The sequence below is a fragment of the Xenopus tropicalis genome, chromosome 5 (assembly GCF_000004195.4).
Source record: "Xenopus tropicalis strain Nigerian chromosome 5, UCB_Xtro_10.0, whole genome shotgun sequence".
Classification (NCBI taxonomy): domain Eukaryota; kingdom Metazoa; phylum Chordata; class Amphibia; order Anura; family Pipidae; genus Xenopus; species Xenopus tropicalis.
Genome location: NC_030681.2, coordinates 100401142 through 100424264, shown reverse-complemented (window position 1 = coordinate 100424264; position 23123 = coordinate 100401142). Strand labels below are relative to the sequence as shown.

General features: G+C 38.7%; 1 protein-coding gene across 5 annotated transcripts; it reads right to left on the bottom strand.

The window, feature by feature from the left end:
* Positions 1-6345: 6345 nt before the first annotated feature.
* On the bottom strand, positions 6346-22617 carry fyttd1 (forty-two-three domain containing 1). 5 transcript variants are annotated; one of them, XM_012963095.3, is made up of 9 exons: positions 22387-22616; positions 20181-20300; positions 16790-16920; positions 15066-15172; positions 13935-14031; positions 12729-12790; positions 9495-9569; positions 9167-9287; positions 6346-7403 (listed from the first exon to the last, which is right to left on the bottom strand). In XM_012963095.3, the coding sequence occupies exons 1-9, from the start codon at positions 22442-22444 to the stop codon at positions 7308-7310; spliced, it is 867 nt and encodes a 288-aa protein (XP_012818549.1). In that variant the 5' UTR covers positions 22445-22616; the 3' UTR covers positions 6346-7307.
* Between the last annotated feature and the right edge of the window lie 506 nt (positions 22618-23123).

Sequence of the window (23123 nt, the reverse complement as noted above, 5' to 3'; positions counted from 1 at the left end):
CGAATTGGCCTATCCGTATGACTTTCTCTTGGCCTTCTTTGTTACTTTTAAATTGTCTGACTGTAATATGTAACTTGTCTTTTAGGAAGTGTCAGAGAAGTGCAGGCCATCTGGCTTGCTTTTGCTAGTTGAATTTGCTTCACCTACTCTCAATGCACCAAAAAATAAAAAAAGGCACCACTCCTCCCTTCTCCCCCTAACTCCCTGCAATTTAAAGTCAATGTTTGGAATAACTGTAAAAGGAAATACAAAATCTGTGGGACTGCTTCTTTTCTCACCCCAGTCTTGGCCAACACTGAGTTCCCAATGGGACTAGAAAAGTTTTACAAACAGATTTGGGTACCAATATGTATGACAAGAATTATTGACTTCCTGGACCCTAGAGGATACAAAGTTTACCCATATGATAGACCAGTGCTGTCCAACTTCTGTTGTACCGAGGGCCGCAATTTTTCCGACCTACGTGGTGGAGGGCCGATAATGGAAGCCAGTTTTGACCACTCCCCTTTTTGAAACCACACCAATTTGAAACCACACCCATGTTATCACATGACCATACCCATATTAATGGTTGTAGTACAGCAAAAAACTGCCATACTCTGCCTGCCCTACCCTGCCTGTGTGTGCCATACTCTGCCTTCCCTGCCCTGCCTGTGTGTGCCATACTCTGCCTTCCCTGCCCTGCCTGTGTGTGCCATACTCTGCCTTCCCTGCCCTGCCTGTGTGTGCCATACTCTGCCTTCCCTGCCCTGCCTGTGTGCCATACTTTCACTGTGTTTTCCATTCTTGGCTGGTTTGTGCCATACTTGGCCTGTGTGTGCCATACTCGGCCTGTGTGTGCCATACTCGGCCTGTGTGTGCCATACTCGGCCTGTGTGTGCCATACTCGGCCTGTGTGTGCCATACTCGGCCTGTGTGTGCCATACTCTGCCTTCCCTACCCTGCCTGTGTGTGCCATACTCTGCTTGCCCTATGATGCCTGTGTGTATAGCACACAGGCAGCCTACAGTGACACAATGCTGGCACTGCTCCTACAGTCTGCACAATAACTATATATGAAAAAACTTTTTAATTGAAGTACCACCTCAGTATGTCTATGTCAGTATATGTTCTTTTTGTAGTGTGCAGGGATTAGTTGTGGGTTTCTACTGCTCCTGAGGTGTGAACAGGGGAACAATGGGGTGATTACAGCCTGAGCCTGAGGTGTGAACACTGCAGGGGGTGAACAATGCAGAGATTAAAAGGTGTGAACAACACAGGGGATTACATATTTAAACAATACAGAGGGATTACAGCCTGAATCTGAGGTGAGAACAATGCAGGGGGGCCAGTTAATCACAGTACTGATACCATTTATAGTTTACACAAGAGTAAACCATCAAAGCAGCTAGACAGGTGGGGGGCCACACAGAGGGTGGTCGCGGGCCGCCAGTTGGACAGCACTGTGATAGACTAAAAGGCAAACATAAATGGAACACAAACCAGACCTTAGAATACCTACAGGTCAAACAGTTTATTTGTACAAAGTTAAACAAACAGGAAAACAGTACACCGACCCCATATGAACACATCCTAGGTCAACCACATCCCTATAAGGGACTGATCCCATTTATGTATGTATGTATGTATGTATAACTTTATTTATAAAGCGCCACAAGGGTACGCAGCGCTGTACAGTCTTACAGAATACAAAATTACACACAGGGAGGACAAGTGATATAATAAATAAATACAATAAATATATATATATAAGTGCCATGTGGTATGAGACACAGTAAATTAATGATAACATTACCAGATAATCCTTTTCCTAAACACAAATATATGCAATATTGGGAGTTGGAGTGGGGAGAAGAACTGCCGCTATCAAAGTGGGAAATAATCTGGGAAAATGCTAAAGGCATGGTTGTTTGTGCTCAACAAAAGGAAAATGTGGATAAAGTTATGATGAAATGGTATCTAACCCCTGATAGGATAGCAAAATATATCCCACAAGCCTCCCCCTATGTTGGAGAGGCTGCCTAGAAACAGGGACCTTGACACACATCCTCTGGACCTGCCCCAAACTCAGACCATTCTGGGAAGAGGTCAGTGACCTTATAAAAACAGTCCTAGCACTCACGAACAACATCGAACCCCCACACCTCCTCTTGGGCCTACCCATACCAAAACTAAAGGTGGCCATACACGTGGCGATCTGACAATGTTTCGTACGACCATCGGTCGCACGAAACATCGTAAGATCCGCCACACACCATTCAGGGCTGAATCGGCAGGTAAGGAGGTAGAAACAATAGGATTTCTACCTCCTTCTGCCGATTCAGCTCTGAAGGGAGAATTTTGGTCAGACGCCTTCTATGGCGCCCGATCAAAATTTTCAAACTGGTCCGATCGGCGAGTCGTCCGATATCAGCAGCTTCCTGCGATATCGGTCGACTCGCCGACATGCCATACACGCACCGATTATCGTACGAAACCAATATCGGTGCGTGTATGGCCACCTTAAAGCACTCTTCCCAGAAACTAGTCAACCACATACTGTAACTACAACAGCGAGATTGGCAGTTACATCCAAATGGAAGTCTCAAATAATCCCTACAATAATGGAAGTAATTTCCAGAGTGGAAATCAATAAACGCTTTGAGCAGATGACAGCCCACATAACAAACAAAGAGAGTCTATTTCTCAAAATATGGTCCCCCTGGGAAACTCATTTTATAATAAATGCTACAACCTCAACAGAATTGACCTGCACAGAAAGTATGAGCACAAACAACGACAACCCCTAGCCTATTCTCTGCACTGCCAAAGCTAAAGCAGACGAAAAACCCCACACAGAGTAAAACCCTTAAGACCCCGTTAACACGGACAAGGCAATTACAATGTTGGTCAAACAATGAATCAAGCATTATCCAAGTTAACATGTCCCTAATTTCATTGGTACAAACTATGTACAATTGTATAAGAACAAATGTTTATGTCTCACTATTGAAAGCATATACCTGTAATGTTTTTCATCATTGAAACTATGCAATAAAAATTTGTAAGTTTCAAAAAAAAAAAAAAAAAAAGGTACAAGAGCTTAAACATAACATCTCTATAGTTCGAAGTACATACTTGCTTTAACATCTTGACCAATGGTAACAATATTGCCATAGATATGGGATTTCTTTTGTCTGTTGAGGGTTTGCCTTTCGATAGCCCTTGAAAAGTTGCCGAACAATTGGCTTTTTGGTGATGTCAGGCCTATCACAAAGCTAATCTATAAGGAGATTCCAGCAATATGCTTTTTGATCATATTGGGTGACTTGCCCTATGACTGCAACTGATATAGAAACTGTATCAATCTGTCCAAAACTGAGCTGTCTGGGTAAGAGAATACATGCTGTGACCATAAAGGCCAACTGCTAACATATGATAACCAGGATTTTTCTGCTACTGAATTTGCAATGACTGTTTTTAGTTTGAACATATCAATTCCCAAAGATAGGGTGGGCATCTGATTCCTGTTGTCTCAACATGACATGCCAAATAAGTGAAGATAGATGGAAATATGAAAGTGCATCAGCTACATTGCTTTTGCCTTAAGCCAAATATTTCATTCTAACTTTCAGCAAAATTTGTCTAAATATATATTATTTATATATATTATATATATTAATTATATATAGTGGTGATTTTGCTGACAAATTATTAAAAACCTCAATTTATCACAATAAAAAAAATTAAAAAAACAAACAGATTTTTTTATCTACCAGCTGGTGGCCCCATACTTCTAAGGCAACTAAAATTGGGGAAATCTCAGGAAGTACCATGTTTTTGAGGAATCCTAAACTACTGGTTTATAAAAAGTACCAATAACAATAAAACTGTAGCCTGAGCAATAGTTTTTTTTGGCTGCTGGGGTCAGTCACCCCCATTTGAAAGCTGCAAAAAGTTAGAAGGCGGTGGCAAATAATTAATACCAATTAAAAAAAGATACTTAGAATTGGGCATTCTATAATATACCAAAACTTAACTTTAAGGCAAACTTCCCAACATTTTAAAAACAGAAAGAGGGACAGAAATAAATGCTGCATGGCAATTTTTTTTGACCACGCCAATTTTTGCAACCACACCCCCTAAATGCCACTCCCATTTGACTAAATTTGGCAGGTTATTTAAAGTTTGAACACATTTCTGGGGGGTTTTTTATTAGCACCATGGAAACGGGATTTGCTACGTCACCAGTACTAGGCTGAAAAACGCCATAGTCTGGGGCTGTGTGGCTTGTGCGGCGTTTTTAGGCTGAGAAAATACGCAGCGTAAAAATGCCACGTGTGGCATCAGCCTAAAGTAAGAAAGAATGCTTCTAAGTGCAGGTGACGCTTGTTAAGATTTCTGGGCTCTCTGCCAAGCGCTACTTTTAATTAAATTAGTATCTTTTTTTGGGTTTAAATGTCCAATGACTGGATATATTTTAGTTTTAATTTTTAGCTTTTATTGTGGAATCAACTTCCTAATTTGACTTACTTAATGTAAAATTACACATTATTAATGTAAGATACACATTAAATTTTATACCTAAAAATTGAATGACTTGTGTCGCCAATGAAATGCCAAACTCTAAGCTAAATGTATAAAGTTGTCTAGCAGTATTTGACAAGTATTATTTCGGTATGGACCAACAAATAAGAAATGGTCCAAATAATGTGTAATATGTGATGAATGAGAATGACCACTACATAAAAGTAGCAAATGTTTCAAAATAGTGACAAGACACTGAGCCGCCCCTCAGAAGACATTTATCAAAATAATATTTTTCCAAAAAATTAAAACCCAGAAGATCGTAACAGTCTTGGTGTATGGGTAATAAACGAAAGGCTGCTTCTATGTCGGTTTTGGCTAACCATGCTCCTGGTCTGCAATCTTTTATAATTTAAATAGCCTTTTGAAAGGAAGCATAGGATACAGAGCATAGTTCAGTGTCTATTCCATCATTAACTGATAAACCTTGTGGACAGGATAGGTGATTTATTAAACGACAGGCCCTGGGTTCATTTTTTGGAACCAATGCCAATGGAGATACCTTAAAATTAGGAAACAGAGGCTTATCATGGGGACCCTCAGTACTATTTAAGTGTCTTAGTTAATTTTGCTGAAAACTATGTCTAGTTAGTCTATACAGACTTTAAATTGTCTAAAAGTATGGGTGTGAATATGTTTTCATCTGAAGAGATCCGAAACTGCAATTAAAACGATCAGATAGCAGCTTTGCTTTATGCTGGTTTGGGTACAGTTTTTTTCCCACTTTCACTGGAGCGCTCAGTTGTCAGTTGACAGGGTGTTGACCATCGAAGGCAGCAAAATAATGTTTAAATCTACAATTGTTTCAATACCTACTTTTTGAGGTCATTAAGGATAAACCAAGCTTTTGTATGCATCTAGTATTGTATCCACATGTTTAAAACAGCCCTGGAGCCATATCTGGGTATTTTTTAGTAAAGATATGATCTTCTTCATTGTCACCCTCCTTGTCGTTATTTAAAAATTCCTTGGCTAAAGGGAGCAATGATAGAAGATTGACATATTCTCCTTTGATCTAACCATATTCCCAAAAAACGAATCTGAATATGCTCAGCTGCCACTTCATTTCTTGTACTAGCCCCTGTTGTAGGGCTAATGCCAGACGAGGCATAGGGAGGATATTTTCGGCGAGCGGAAAAACGCTTGCTGAAAATTCTGCCCTACGTCTCCTACTTGTACCTGCACCCGAATGAATAGAAAACGCTTGGGTGCAGGCACATGTAGCAGAAATACGCATAAAACGAGAGTTTGAAAGTCTAGCATTTTTATGCGTATTTCTGCTGCCCTGTATTGCTTAAGGCTGATGCCACACCAGGCGTAGGGCTGATTTTTTCGGCAAGCGGAAAAACGCTTGCCGAAAATTCAGCCCTACGCCTGCTGCTTGTGCCTGCACCCGAATGAATGGAATACGCTCGGGTGCAGGCACATGTAGCCGATATACGCATGAAAACGCGAGAGAATGCAAAGTCTTGCGTTTTCATGCGTATATCGGCTACATGTGCCTGCACCCGAGCGTATCCCATTCATTCGGGTGCAGGCACAAGTAGCAGGCGTAGGGCTGAATTTTCGGCAAGCGTTTTTCCGCTTGCCGAAAAAATCAGCCCTACGCCTGGTGTGGCATCAGCCTAACCCCTTAACAACGAGCTCCTCAGCTGCAGTCCCATGTTAATTACTGGCCTAAATTAGGCCATCCATCTGCATTATTGCAGATGTAAAATGCTAAATCTTTTCTATACAATGTCCTATGCAAGTGGAAAGCAAAGTACAAAAGAGAAGACAAAGAGTGCAGAACAATTTATTATGAAAAAAGTGACATTATTTTCAATACCACCAAACAAAATTTAGCTGCATACCATCTATGTCAAGTGGAGTATCAAAAGAATGCCTCAATTTGCACACTTGAAAATAACCCTTGGGTGTTTGCCCGAAAAGTTAGCTACCTAAATTTGTAATGGCCCCAAACACCCTTAATTTCCCAACTGGCAACTCTCAGCACAGCAATTAGGCCCTGTTTCTTAGAAGCGATTACCAGTCTTTCAATAAAAAAATGCAGCACTGTGCAGTATTGCAGTCTTGTGGTAGAGATGCTGAAAAAACACCAGGACTTCTCATGTATCAGGTAGATCTTTTGCTATCATTACGTCTAATCAGAGCAATGAAAAAATGTGTGACCTACTAAACTCTTTATCATAGGGGGTGGGGGCTGAGTAGTTACTGCAGGGGTTGCAATGAATGCAAATGATTTGCAAGATCTGAAACAAATTAAATCATTTGTAAAACTACAGTATACACCCGTGTTCAGCACTGTATAAATCTTAGTCCCAGAAGACTCCAAGTGCTCTTTGGGGGATCATAAAGAATAAATAAAATTGTACAATAAAACTGTACAAGAAGGACAGATTTATCATTCTTGTTTCTATTTCAATACGAATACTGTCATGTCCACCAAAATAAAAATCTAGTATCAATGTACTTTGTACTCATAAAGGTTTCTTGACTTAGGAGAATGCTTTTATAGAATTGTGCCTGAAAAAAAAAGTATGAACTCACATCCCAGTTCTTCTGGATAAAATGTCCCTTAGTGTGTATTTCACAGTAAAAACAATACAAAAAGTTCTTCACTTTTCTCCAAAAGGAAAAAAAGGGGGTTTGAAAAGCTGCAGCCTTGGTGCTCAACCTTTCAGCAAGTGAAAAACAAAATAGGAACAATAACACAAACAAGCCTTTTGGCAGAATGTAATTCATCCAACTGTCACAAATCTACTTCCTTTAGTGAAAGCCTGAGCCAGCCTTTGCTCCTTCAGAATCTTGAAGCGTTCATTTAGTGTGATTCCAGTCTGGGGGTGCAGAAAAAAAAACCAAATGGCATAAATGAACTGGTGCAGATATAGTAGCAGCAAAGCTGATTTTCAGTCATTTCAGTAACATGTTTTCCCACTGTCAACAAACCCAAAAACTGTTTAAATGAAGACCTAGCGCCAGATGACGAAGTTGTCAGACTAGAGGCTTGGGAACGTAAAAGCTCTGGACAAATATTTTTTGGGCAAAATGATAAAAACCCCGCAAAGACAATGAAATTACATAATTTTTTTAAAAAAAGTTTAATTTGAGGTGTCGGTGTCTCTTTAAGTCCCACAATCCCTGACATGAAAATGGTGACAGAAGGGTTGCATTATACTGTGTGTCATGTTAACAGAGATAGACTATCATGTTTTCCTTTTTATCTGTGTAATCAGGTATGTTTGTGTAAAAAAATCTATATTTATTTCTGGAAGTTCAGACAGTGTTTATACAACATTTTTACATAATCCCAGCTAAATAAGATCATTCAAAAAGGAGGTAGAGTAAAACCACTAAGCCCTAGCCTGTGTGTACACATACAAAACTTGAGGCCACTGCATGCAATTAGTTGTGGAACACAGTTTTATTTTTAAAGTTAAGTGGTGCAATTTTACACTAATTTTGAAAAAAGCTGTGTAAAAACAATACCTCTTTTTACAGCACAATTTTACTTTATATAAATTCATATGATTTTTACACTATCTAGCAGGTTGCTAAATTGTTGAAATGTGGTGTATTGAACAACACATATTTTACACACCTTTCTAAATTTGCCCCATTTAATTCTAATTATAATTAAATGCTGTTTCTATCCTTGTTTACTCTCCCATCATTAGGTGTCATTGTGTGCACAGCATTCGATAACTGCAGTGCTAGAATACTCAGTAAGTCAGTAATCCCCAATCAATGGCTCGCAAGCAACATGTTGCTCACCAACCCCTTGGATGTTGTTCCCAATACTGTACCAAATACTCAAAGCAAGTGCTTATTTTTGAATTTCTGACTTGGAGGCATAAAGACCATATGCACTGCCAAACAGAGCCTCCTGTAGTCTTGCCAGTGCACACAGGACTACCAAATAACCAGTCACAGCTTGCGTTGCTCCCCAATTTTTGGAGGGCTCACAGGTAAGTGATAAACCCTTAGGGATAGTGAGATAGTGCCACTTATACAGGAAAGTGACCTATGCTGTGCAAGTCCATTGTTAATCTGGTTAGTTGCAGAAAAAAATATGTTATTTCATAAAAAGATTGTGTCTTTAAAATATTTTAGTACCTATAAACGGTCTGCACATTGAAACTACATCAGAGAGCTCAATGTTGTGAAATGATGGGCAGGTCAGTTGGTGAACATTTGACTGAAACATATGACCTGCTTGACATTTTAGCATATACTGAAATACTGGTGGTATGTGTGTGTTGCAGTGGCAAAAGAGAAAACATTAAAAAGAGGGGACAAGAGAACAACATATTGTAAAGAGGACAACAAAAAGAACTAAGTCGTAATAAAAAAATGGTACAGATTTTAAAGGCCGACAACATCATTAAAGGAGTATGACAGTACTCTCAATTAGAACATAAGTCAAGATCAAGTTTTTATATTTTTTATTGCTAATTTGTCAGCCACATAACTTTCAGAGCTGTATTGTACTATAGAACTATATACTATAGAAAAAGATCCGTCTTAGATAAGTTAAGATAAAGAAGCAAAATGGTTAGAAACAGAAGTTGGACAGAAGTCATTTAGAAGAAAATGTCACCTGTTTTGCCACACTGTTTATATCAAATTCTAGAGGGACTCCTTTTGGAACCTTTGTTTCTGAACCTTCCTTCTTTGTTAGGAATGGAAATGGTGGTCGAGGCAACCTAGATCCCAAAGAGCTGCAAAATAACAGGAGACAACAAAAGGCATAGTCTTTCAGTAGCATCTTAGTAGTTAAACTTGCTGCCTCCAACAGAGGTAGGCCTTTCTCTATTGTAGTGTTTGGCAACCCATGGTTTTACATATATTGCTGAACTTCTAGCAATTTTTCAGCAGCAAAACTTCTAGCAATTTTTCAGTCAGTAAAATGATCTTAGGGGTCATACCTGGATGATGTTACAGCAGATGGGTTATCTATAGAAACAGTCAGTGTCCCTCCACTGCTTACAGATGTTCTCCATCTACATGATGAAATCATAAAATGAATAAAAGCATTGCGATTAGTAGAAAAATAGCCCGGATACATCAAATATATTCATTACACATGTATATACTTTAATATACCATCTGCTATAAACTAGAGAAATAAAGCTGCAAGGCCCATAGACAGATTGCATTCTTACACATAATGGAACACCACAAAAATCTGGTTTAACATGGAACTTATAAATAAAAATATTGCATCTAGAAATGATGGTAAATTTTGAAGTAAAAAAAAAAACATATGGGAATACATTAGGGCATTTTTAATCTGAGTTACTAATCCTTCATGATTTTTAATAGATTAATCCAGGGCTGTGGAGTCGGAGGCAATTTTGGGTACCTGGAGTCGGAGTCGGCAAAAAATGAACCGACTCCGACTCCTACTAAATTTAAATGGGAATAAAAAAAAAAAAATAAAGCAAGTTTAAATGTCCCAATTCACAAACAGTCATAATTAATTACTTCTCTGCTATAAGAATAAAGCCCAATGCACGCAGTGCATAAACGAACACGTTGAGCGACCATGAAGCTTTTCATTGACTGTATGCTTCACTAAATGGGACGTAACGCACAGTTAAGGTGCGGCAGCTCCACTGCGTCGTGTTCCTCTGTTACAGGGAACCCAATGCCCACTGTGAACCTAGCCTAACTCTCACTCATAACTAATTAAGCAAAAAAAATTTGCAGGACTAGAAATACTTGTATAAGTGAAGGGAATGGATAGTCAATAGTTTAAAGGAACAGTAACACCAAAAAATGAAAGTGTATAAAAGTAACTAAAATATAATGTGCTGCTGCCCTGCACTGTGTGTTTACTTCAGAAAATCTACTATTATTTATATAAATAAGCTGCTGTGTAGCCCCGGGGGCAGCCGTTCCTGCACTGGTACAGCTGGGGTGTTTGCTGCAGAAACCCAACTATAGTTTATATAAATACCCCGCTGTGTAGCCCCGGGGACAGCCATTCCTGCACTGGTACAGCTGGGGTGTTTGCTACAGAAACCCTACTATAGTTTATATAAATACCCTGCTGTGTAGCCATGGAGGCAGCCATTCAAAGGAGAAAAGGCACAGGCACATAGCAGATAACAGATAAAACACTATTGTATTCTACAGAACCTGTCTGTTATCTGCTATGTAACCTGTGCCTTTTCTCCTTTTTTCCAGCTTGAATGGCTGCCCCCGTGGCTACACAGCAGCTTATTATATAAATTATAGTAGTTTTACTGTAGCAAACACACCAGTTTTACCAGTGCAGGGCAACAGTGCATTATATTTTTATTACTTTAAAGCTCTTTTATTTTTTGGTGTTACTGTTCCTTTAAGACTGAAGCTTTAAAACATTTGAAAAACTGCTGTAATTCAGCTGTAATGTTAGCTTAAACTTTAAACATGACTATGGGATTCTAGGGAAATCATTAGAAGTAGGAGTATAGATAAAATTGTCTATCAGTTTATTATCAGTTCAGTTGTGTTTTAAGTGCCCCTTCCCCTTCCTGGATGTATAAAATACATTAGCATATTAAAAACAGAGGAGTCGGAAGTATCAGAAACTGAGGAGTCGGAGTCGGAGAATTTATCTACCGACTCCACAGCCCTAGATTAATCATTCAACTCCAGATCTAGACAATCTAAAACCCCAAAAGTGAAATACAGGTATGGGATCCTTTATCCGGAAACCCCTTATCCAGAAAGTTCCGAATTACGGAAAGGCCATCTCCCATAGACTCCATTATATGCAAATAATTCTAATTTTTAAAAATGATTTTCCTTTTTCTCTGTAATTATAAAACAGTACCTTGTACTTGATCCCAACTTAGATATAATTAATCCTTATTGGGGGGAAAAACAAGCCTATTGGGTTTATTTAATATTTAAATGATTTTTAGCAGACTTAAGTTATGGAGATCCAAATTATGGAAACATCCCTTATCCGGAAAACCCAAGGTCCCGAGCAATCTGGATAACAGGTCCCATACCTGTACTATAAACTTAGCAGCAGATTTACTAAAACTAACTTTTTACATTTTTTTTCTTTTAAAAATTTGAATAAACTCATTTCCATGAATGTCTGAAAAGAAAAAGTCTGCACGGGAGAAAGTTGCAAAACATAATTTTTTGATTTGTTGCACCAAAACCTCTACTTTTTCAAATTGTCACACAAAAGACCAATGTAAAAAATTGTAAAACCTTCAAGTTTCAAAGCAAAGAAGGATCCTCCAGGGAAGGGAAGGGACATCTGCCATTCACTTCTCGGCAAATTTTAGCTGGCAAATTGCCAGATTCAGATTTTTATCCATTTTGTAGCATAGTAAATCTCAAAAAAAATTGTGATTTTCTTTTCTGCAACTTTTAGTGCTAAAAAATCCAAATCGGAAAAAAAAATAAAAAAATCCAAGCATTAGTAAATGGCACCCTTTTAGAGTGCTCCTTTTGTTATTTAAGTACATTTCTATTTTAAATGTTTTTTGAGATAGAAGGAAGGCAGCTTTTTAACTCAATTTTTTTTTCTTTTTAAGGCCAAGAGTATTAGGTACTAAAAGACCAAAGAGCAGATTCACACCAGTGAGGTTGCTGCCAATGCCCAGCTGATACAAGCGGATACAAATGTCCTGATAATTAAAGGAAATATTGACAATTCTAAAATAATGTTATGATTCATCACATAAAATACCCTTTTGTGTTTTTTAACCTCTTCACTGGTCAGACACTTTTCCACTCCGACTGTGCATTCTGCTGTAAAGTGTGTCAGGGAATGTGACTATCTCTATTGCGTATTATGTCATCTGTTCTCAGTTTGGACTTGTAGACACCTATCTTTTAAGTTTATACCATGGTAAATAAGTTATATGTTGTAGGATGGTGTTGGATTAACAGATCACATCCTACAAGTCAGATGTAGATGTTCAGGGCAAAATATCATGGGACAGAGAAAAATTTGATTATAATCACAAACCCGATACCCCAGGCCAGTGCTCCTGTTAACAGAAAACTGCACCGTCCCAGGGTATTTCTGTAGAAGCTCATCTGTGCAATCTTTCCTTTCCCTTTTGTCTTCAGGCATGGGCAGGTGCATGAACATTAGCATGAAACATAAATTATTCTTTAAACTTTATACTGCGAATCTATATACTTACGGAGGTGTCCTACTAAGCTCTGGCAAATCTAAATGCTGATCCATATCCATCAGTGTCTGCACCTAACAATGAATATTAATTTATGATTAGTCATGGAACTTCTGGTCAGTACAAAGCTTTGAACTTAATGTCACCTGTTTGAAGAGATTTGAGCCTGATGGGCTGAGAGTTCTTTATCAAGAATACAGATTGGGGGAGATCAAAATACAATTTTTGGTAGGATAACTATCTTCACTGCATTCATTCTCTGTAGCAATGAGATCAGGTATGGCATCCATGTATGCATTAGTAATCTAATGTGGGTGCACATTAAAGGGAAACTGAGTTTGTGAATCAGCTCAGGGTTGTCTGCTAGCTTCATCCAGTCTTTAGCAGCAAAAGCTAAAATGTTTAGTTTAAAGGAGAACTAAAGCCTAACTAAAGAAGTAGGACAGAAATGTTGTACATTATGTTTTGGGGTTAAGTACCAGCCCAAGGCAACCGCAGGCCTTAAGCAGTAAAGATATGTGCTTAGGGACTGACTCACAATTTAAGGCTGATTAGTTATTAATACAGATAATTACTACATGGCAGCTCAGACACCAGTGCAATTAGCATCAACAATTAATAATCAGTCCTGTAGAATCAGCTTATAGAACAGGTGAACCTCATTTACTGATTGATAATTGGCAATGACCCTAAGATTAGCTTCTCAACAGCTGATCAGAGCACACTGAGCATGTGAGTGTTTCAGACCCTTTCCAAGATGGTGACCCCATGACAAATTTGAAGTCCTGGATCATTGCTGCTATTGAGATGCTGAAACTTTAGGCTGATGCATTAAATTCAGTATATAAAATATGGCATTTCTAGACATCTTCATTTTTAGGGTTTAGTTCTCCTTTAAGGGAGGTATTAGGTAATGCATATAGGGTGGTCTCTGGATTGACTTTTGATCTATGTCATGTCACCTTTTCACTGGAAACATGCAACCAAGATAATTGGAAAGGCATTGAAAATGAAAAGGTTTAAATGAATACAGATCAGATGTGTTAAGATAAGTTAACGATTGGATAAGATCAGTAAGAAGCGTGTAAAGAGACATCCAATAATTATTATTCTTGACCAAAGACATACAAAATAACAGAACTAAACATAGCCAACTTGCAAAGAGCTGTATGCAAAGTTTCTAGGTGTCACAAGAACTAGTCTTATCTTCATTATTACCTTTAAGCCTCGTCTGGATAGGAATGTTGCTTGCCTGGTTTCTCTCTGTTGGTCCATTCTGAATCCACTTCTAAATGTATTTGTTTGTGCATAGCTACTGCTAATAAAAGAAATGAAAAAAAAAATTGTAACACAATATCAGAAAAAAAATCTGGTAATAATCCAGCCAACAGTAACTGTTATTACCCTTTCCCCAACATTTTTGTTTGCAAAAAGTTCCCATATGCATACGGGACCTGGTTCACATATGCAGGCACTAATTTGGCCACTCTTGAAATGGTTGCCAAAGAGATCCAAACAAGTGACATCTTTCAAGACGTTTGACAGCATTTGGATATTGATCAGATTGTGTAGCTATCTGGTTTATCAGAGCCTCCTTTAGGTCAAATATACTGTTTGCAGCTGACTTCATTGCATTGTATAGCTCCTTGCACATACTCGACAAAAATCGTACAAAACAGGCACTCACATTAACAGCCAACCAACGACAGCCTGGGTGCAGTATTGAAGATAAGTATAGAAAGTACAAAAAAGAATGTTGCACTCACAGGGCTTAAATGAAAAAGTAAAAATATATATATTTTTTTTAACTTCTTTTATTGTTCATACAATAAACAATTAACAGTGGTATTATTCATGGTTTGAGGTTTATTTGTTTCTAACAATAGTTATAACCATGTAAAAATATTTTTTATTATTTCAAACGTCAAATGTGCACTTAACTTATCACTAGAGAAAGTGATGTAATATGATGTCACTTTATCACTCCCGCTGTTTTCCTGCTTCAGTATTTTAATAGGTCACTCTTTGTTTGTATTTAAAAAAAAGGCCATTATTTAGGCCGAAACGTCAGCCTCCAAATAAAGTAATTTTTTTGATGCCTTTAAGTCCTGAGTTGTGTGGACCTTCACTGATTGCTGGATGATTCCTTCTTCATACTGCACTCAGGCCACATATACAGGACTATACATTAGTGCCAACTGTGATCATTGCAAAATGAGTCTAATGTACAGATCCTGGATTAATACATTACTTCAAGATATGCAGTTAGCTGAGGCTACACTGTTGGTACCCTAAAAACTGAAAATCAATTTTTTTTCATAATCCAGTTGCAGAAACCATTTAACTTACCTTCGCAAGTAATATCTTTGCAGTGAAGATGAGGTTTTAACCCCAAAGTCTGGAGACCTTTGAAGGTTCATTCTCTTCCTAAATGATACAAGCTGGCCTGGGGAATTCTAATAGAAAGAAAAGATAGCACATGAAGGGAAATCTAAATCCTTTTCAGGACATATTAAGCATTCTATACAAAAGCCCATGCTTATTTATGTATGTACTACATACATACATACTGTAAACTAGCGGGATCCAGGACAGACACTTTCTTGGCTTTAAGGCAGTTTTCAGCATACAAAACAAATCATAAAAATAAATCCTTCCCTCTGGGCGCTACCTTCACACATTACATTAGTTCCCTCACTAACCTGGGCCCCTTGTGGACTACCAGTGGGAAAACACAAATGTTGGGGTCACCCCTGTACTCACAACACTTCTGGGGGATTAGCTCAGCCTCCTGGCTTTCCTTTCAGCTCCTTAGATCCTCAGTCTCTTGGCAGCTTTCTCAAGTCTGGGCTCCCTCTGCTTCTGGCAGTGGCAGGAAGCCCCCCAGCCCCTCTGGGAGTCCTAACACAGAGAGGTATCCTTCCTGCTCTGTGCCCTGCTCTGAGAGACTGTCTCACACCTTTCTATACCATTAAATACCTTTTCCACAGGACAGCCTTCCTGTGGAAAGTAAGCTCCAATAGGTGAGCTGGACTACTGGAATGGATCGCCTGATCCGCTTGTTCCTTCCAGAACCCTATAGCTTCCAGGGCCAGACAGCAACATCCTTTAAACAGAGAAACCATTCTCTGTTTAACAACCTCTCTCTTAAAGATTACATCTCCCACTATGGAGAACTTGAAGGGAAAGCTCACCTTTTCTCTTATTTGTTGGGCCATTCTACCACAATACATACAACAGTGGCAATATGGTGAACAAAAATATTATCTGCAAATTAACCCTTCCCTAATACAAACCCACATTACAGCAGCCCCGGTAATTTTCTGGTAATCTCCACTGTCCTAAAGTAGCTGGGTGGACCATCTTATAGGAGGTTCTCCAGAAGGAAAACAAAAAAGTGATTAATTCTAAGGGCTCTGGCACACTGGGAGATTAGTCGCCCACGACAAATCTCCCTGTTCATGGGGGACTAATCTCCCCGAAATGCCATCCCACCGGCGAAAATGTAAATCGCCGGTGGGATGGCATATGCGGTGCCGTGATTTCCTTGAAATCGCGGAAGTTGCCTTGAGAGTCGCGGGCGACTAATCTCCCCGTGTGCCAGAGCCCTAAAGCTTGCAAAACACGATGGGACAATAATGGCCATTTCCTCTATTTACACATTCAATCAATCACTGCATTTTCACAGCTGTGTTGTTGCCAGGAAAAACAGTCATTCAGAACATGTTTGATCTCATGTCACTCCTTCTACTAAAATCATGGGAATTGCTCTGCCTGGCTTGGATTTTAAACTGTAAGAAGTATACAAAATAATGAAGACTAATAATCAAAAACTTGCTTAGAAAACAATAACATACTAAACAATGTAAAGGTGAAGATCCCCTTTAAAAAAAAAAAAAAAAAAAAAAATGTCTTTATATTAATGTTTATATACAACAGAGAAAATCCAGAAATCAAGTGGGTGTAAAAGGTTTTATGTAATTTTTTCGAAAGTTCACAAATTCAAGAATGAATGTTTAAGCTTCTTTAACATATTAGACAACATTGCAGGTAATTATGCAGAACTGACATACCCGCACACTAAGAGGTGGACGGTTCAGAGGGCTGGTGCCCTTCCATGATGCCATCTTGCGCATAGCCAGGCCTGTTTTTACACCATATGTACGTTTCTTTAACCCCTGTGACCTTAAAGTGTTTCCAGCACCTTAGGGAGAAAAATGTTAGAACACAATAAAATACACAGTTACCTATTATACTGGGATTAACCCAGATATCACTAGACAGCATCAAAATAGTAGCAATAGTTGTCAAAATATATAGGACAATGACAATGTCATCTGGTTGTGGAGATATTAAACCAATATGTGACAAAATGCATGGAACTGCTCTATATTAATTTTAGTGGCAACTGCTTGATCTGTGGGTTAAGTAAATTAATAATTAAACCATTAGAAGCAAGGTAACATCCGCCACATTAGGTGATGCTACTGGGCTGATTATTAATCAGTTCTGATGATGTTTCAATGTACTGGCAATGTGAAGCAACTGTCAGCATCCTACCTGAAACAACTTAAAGATAGAAAGCTGGTGGGGCAAATTTAGAGGCACAGATTTTCAATGCTAAAGGGCCATAGTCCTATTGTATTGGCACAAAAGCCCAAAACACAAAGTGTGGCATTTCTAGCCTAGTTCATCTAGTTATTATTATTTGAAAATGGTACCCTCTACATTAAAGCCATTTTTTTGCCAGGATTTATAATGACTATAATCTTCACATAATTTTTCAGGATTCGTTGAGGTTTGGCATGGTGCCGAGAGACTGGCGAATGCTAATGTGGTGCCGTTATTTAAAAAGGGATCTCGTTCTCAGCCTGAAAACTATAGGCCTGTTAGTCTGATATCAGTAGTAGGAAAGCTTCTGGAAGGGGTAATAAGGGATAGGATAGTTGAATACATTGCAGTTCACAATACTATTAGTTTGTGCCAGCATGGTTTTATGCGTAACAGATCTTGCCAGACTAATTTAGTCGCCTTTTATGAGGAGGTGAGCAGGAACCTTGATGCTGGAATGGCAGTTGATGTCATCTACTTAGATTTTGCTAAAGCGTTTGATACAGTACCTCACAGAAGGTTAATGATCAAATTGAGGAATATTGGCCTAGAACATAATATTTGTAATTGGATAGAGAACTGGCTGAAGGATAGATTACAAAGAGTGGTGGTAAATGGAACATTTTCTAATTGGACCAGTGTGGTTAGTGGAGTACCGCAGGGGTCAGTCCTTGGTCCTTTGCTTTTTAACTTGTTTATTAATGACCTGGAGGTGGGCATAGAGAGTAATGTTTCTATTTTTGCTGATGACACTAAATTGTGCAAAACTATAAGTTCCATGCAGGATGCTGCCGCTTTGCAGAGCGATTTGACAAAATTGGAAAACTGGGCAGCAAACTGGAAAATGAGGTTCAATGTTGATAAGTGCAAAGTTATGCACTTTGGTAGAAATAATATAAACGCAAACTATCTACTGAATGGTAGTGTGTTGGGGGCATCCTTAATGGAGAAGGATCTAGGGGTTTTTGTTGATAACAAGTTGTCTAATTCCAGGCAGTGTCATTCTGTGGCTACTAAAGCAAATAAAGTGCTGTCTTGTATAAAAAAGGGCATTGACTCAAGGGATGAAAACATATTTTTGCCTCTTTATAGGTCCCTGGTAAGGCCTCACCTTGAGTATGCGGTGCAGTTTTGGGCTCCAGTCCTTAAGAAGGATATTAGTGAGCTGGAGAGAGTGCAGAGACGTGCAACTAAACTGGTAAAGGGGATGGAAGATTTAAGCTATGAGGTTATACTGTCGAGGTTGGGGTTGTTTTCTCTGGAAAAGAGGCGCTTGCGAGGGGACATGATTACTCTGTACAAGTACATTAGAGGGGATTATAGGCAGATGGGGGATGTTCTTTTTTCCCATAAAAACAATCAACGCACCAGAGGTCACCCCTATAGATTAGAGGAACAGAGCTTCCATTTGAAGCAGCGTAGGTGGTTTTTCACGGTGAGGGCGGTGAGGCTGTGGAATGCCCTTCCTAGTGATGTGGTAATGGCAGACTCTGTTAATGCCTTTAAGAGGGGCCTGGATGAGTTTTTGAACAAGCAGAATATCCAAGGCTATTGTGATACTAATATCTACAGTTAGTATTACTGGTTGTATATATAGTTTATGTATGTGAGTGTATAGATTGGTAAGTATAGGTTGTGTGCTGGGTTTACTCGGATGGGTTGAACTTGATGGACAATGGTCTTTTTTCAACACTATGTAACTATGTAACTTGGATGTTAGCAATGATTTTAAATTTAAAACTGTATTTCATTATTTGGAATTTGTTGGGCACAGTCCGTAAGCTGATAATTTATTATTTGATGTGCTTATTTATGATTAAGGTTGGCAAAGCCTGAAACCTGTAAGGCAATTAAGGCTCTGGTGTTTTTAGGCTAATGCCACACGTAGCGTATTTTCGGCAAATATGCTCCATACGCTCAAAAATACCCCTACCTGTGCCTGCACCCGAATGGATGAAATACGCTCAGGTGCAGGCACATGTAGCCGATACCTGCCAAAAATGTGAAGTCTCGCATTTATTGACAGATATCGGCTACATGTGCCTGCACCCAAGCGTATTTCATTCATTCGAGTGCAGGCACAACGCAGGCTGAATTTACATTAGCAGGGCGTATTCTCGGCAAGCGTTTTTCAGCTTGTGTGGCATGAGCCTTAAGCTGAGCAAATAAAGAACTATTTTTATTGGATGTTTGGCTGCTATCCTGCACAATTTTTCCTAGATAGATCTAAACAGCCCATTAGGGTTTTTGAGTGGTGTGCGGGTGACCCAAAACCCATGGAAGATATAAAAACAAGTAACCTAGTACTTCCTCCTCATTCATTTCCATCATTTAAACTTTACATTTAAAGAAAATGAAAGACTCTTGGAACAAATTACTGTAAAAATGATCAGGGTGGTTTTCTGAGCACTTGTGCTATTTACTATTAATAATTTCAAGGCATTACCAATTTTTACATTAATAATAAAACAAACATTGCCACCTGCTGGTCAGTTCTGCCAACCACAATGACAGCAGTGAAGACATTTTTGGAAAAATGAAAACTAATATTCTATGCTCTTTTGTAAGCAAAGTAACAAAAAAGCGTAAAGTTCCAGGAGTACAACTGGTTCCGTACTAAAGATACAGCACAATCTGATTAATATAATAAAACATTTTTATTCACATTTTTAGGAAGGTCCAAAAAAAATGTTTTTCATTGCATAGAGCAGTGTACTGTATCATATAAATGCAGGAGTCTAGAGGTAAAGGTGAGCATTATATAGAAGTGCACCTCTTTATAATCCTAACTGCAGTGATAGCAGTGAAGAATGCACCAAAATAATTGTAGGAACATACTATTGTTCAAATTACCTGAGGTTCGCTGAGCTCCCCACCTGCCCCAACTGTTCCTGAACTGCCGGAAAGAGCCATTATATCTCCCTTTAAGTTGATTTCTGTTTTGTTCTTGTTTGTTTAATTTGATAATATCATCTGAAAAAAAAATCTGCATAAGTAAAAGATTTAAATGCTTATAAATGATAGTGTAATTGTGACCTAAACTGTTTTAAATGCAGAAAAGAAATAGCTTTGTCTGAGGAAATAATAAATATTATTGTTGCAAATGTTAAAATAAATAAAGGTGTGTAAAATGGAGGCTTTGTGTAATTTTCCAAAAGTTGTACATTTCCAAAAGAAATATTTAAAAAACTTCCCAGCTTAATTAACATATACAAAAAGATTAACTGGTGTTTGATTAAAGTCTTTTTTTAGCTTGTTAATAATTCATGCTTTGTAGGTTTGGACAAAATAAAACAGTTACATCAAGGGCTGGGTTCACACAGGCATTTTTTTTTGCAAATTTTCCACCAGTCTGGTTTTGTTTGTCACCACCCTAATTCCCCCTGGAAAGTATATAGTATTATGCAGTATCTAAATGATAGTGTGTTGATCCATTGATCTTTAACAGCATGTATACTGATCTTTGGATGACAATCATCAGCCAACTACATGTGCACGTGTGGCTATTGAAGAGTAGATCTGATTATATTTACCAAGAATATTTATAGTCTAGATCAGTGGTTCTCAACCTTCTTAATGCCACGACCCTTTAACACAGTTCCTCGTGTTGTGGTGACCCCCAACCATAAAATTATTCCTAAGACCATCGGAAATATGTGTTTTACGATGGTCTTAGGCGATCCCTGTGAAAGAGTCCCGACCCACAGGTTGAGAACCACTGGACTAGATAGAACTGTGCAACTGCGAACCAGGTCAGATACCTAATAGTGCGCAACCAACAATGTTCCAACATCTAGTGAAAAAGATCCCAGAGCAGTAGATGATGTTATAGCAGCATAGGAAGTTCCAAGTTCACATTAATTAAGTTTTGCAATGAGATAGACAGGAAGGTGGCATATAGTGTTTAATAGTTTTTGTCTATAAATATATATAGATGGTTCAATTAATCTTCCTGCCTTATAGATAGGTACAGCCATGCAAACATTTTAAATGACACTGTGGGCAAGGATTCACAAAGTTTATCCCCAGAAGCATTAGCTCTGGTATTAGCTCCAACTAAGCATTTTGGAGCATTTCATTTTCGAGGTCCTTCGCAACTGGGCAGGTCAATCATATATGGCGTGTCACCCAGAGCTGAAACACCAAGGGCTGTAAGCTTGATATCATTGATAGGGACATGATGTGCATGTGCAATTGCATTTTCATATGTCATATCCTTTCAAGCTGGCCAGCCAAAGTCTTCTTTATAACCACCTATTGTGCCAAGAAGGCAACATGGTCCAATAGTATAGACAGCTAAACAAGCCTATACAGGAGTTTAGCAAGATCAAATGCTTTACTCATTAAAAGGGTCAAACTGTAATATAATGTTTAGGCATATTTTATAAAGTGTAATTAATTCAGCTGTGAGCTTCTAAGCCAAGTGCTCAGAGCCTGAGTGTTTCTATATAAACACTTCCATAAGGTACAGAGCTAGGCATTCTGACTTCTATGTTCCCCACATATAATGCATGGTGGCTAAATACCCCAGATCAGCTGCCATCATGCTTACTGTTATCTCTGAGTATCCCTCCCTAATCTGACAAGCCATTTTTGGGATATTCCAATTTACATTAACAAAGGGCATCTGCTGAATGTCCCCAAATAACTGAAACAAAGTAACATATCTCTGCTTTAAAACACATTTAAAAACAAGAGTAAAATGTGCAGAAAACTTAGCTGCATAACTAAATAGCATGCAAATACCGAGTATCCGCAACAATTAGAAAAACATACTGCTTTAATCGGTTACACAATGATGCAGGTTAGCTGAAAGAACCACAAGTCTCCATAATGACGGTATGTGTAAACTACACTGTTATTCCCATGCGCATGTAAATCATGTATTACCACGTAAATAACCCACTGGAGTACCAGTTCCACGTATATATATATATATCCATTCCAGGAAGAGGGTCACGCACACGCAAAAGGGACTACACGGGTATCCTGGAACAGTCATCGCCCGCACGTACTACACTACCCAACGCAGCTTCTCACAGCAGCCCCCAGTTCTCACCAAGTGACATGTCTATTTTATCCATGGTATCAGGAACGCTGGTTTTCAACGGCGCCATCTCTGTCTCCTTCTAAAACCGTAATATCCGTTGAAACTGGCGACGCTCATTGAAGAGCCCTGTCGCTCTAGTACCAAACTCTCCTTTATCACACTAGCGTTCAGCGAACAGGCCAAACCCTATGCCTTTTGCCTTAGCTTAATCAGAAAACGTCACACGTCTCTCTGTGTAGGGACGTAGCCGCCATCTTTGAGGAGGCAACGAAACACAACTTACTATATCATGCACAATACTTCCCGTAGATAGACTACGTTTTTGACACTAATTGACCCCTTAGAAATCAATGCGTCATACATGAAGTATGCATTTCACTCATTAAACAGATCGATTTGTAATATTGTCAGAAAGAGCTACATATCTCTTAATTTTTAAAAATTAAATATTTTTGATAGTTAAGGCAATGCCCTTCATACCCAGCCCTGGCAAATTACATGCTATTCAATCCACAAACCCCATTGTGTTCTGAAAGCCCATCAAAGGTGCAGCTTTACCAAAATGTGATATTAGAACTCACCACAGTAACAACCCCTGCTCTCTATTCAATTCTAAAGGAATATGTGTTGAATAATGAACTCTAATGTTCACCCATTGATAAATACTGCTTGAAAAATCCAACAGAAAAGAATAATGCAAAGAGAATTTTACTGTAATTTCACACTTTGCTATATCTACCCTGTAG

What these genes read in the sequence shown, in the direction of transcription:
- fyttd1 (XM_031901748.1), bottom strand. Translation starts at nt 22,329, where the DNA reads ATGACTGTTCCAGGATACCCGTGTAGTCCCTTTTGCGTGTGCGTGACC. An exon ending in TCCAGTGGGTTATTTACGTG is followed by an intron (nt 20,301 to 22,217) that starts GTAATACATGAT and finishes TTTTTTTTTCAG; the next exon opens with ATGATATTATCAAATTAAAC. An exon ending in TCTGCTGTAACATCATCCAG is followed by an intron (nt 9,288 to 9,494) that starts GTATGACCCCTA and finishes GTTATTTTGCAG; the next exon opens with CTCTTTGGGATCTAGGTTGC.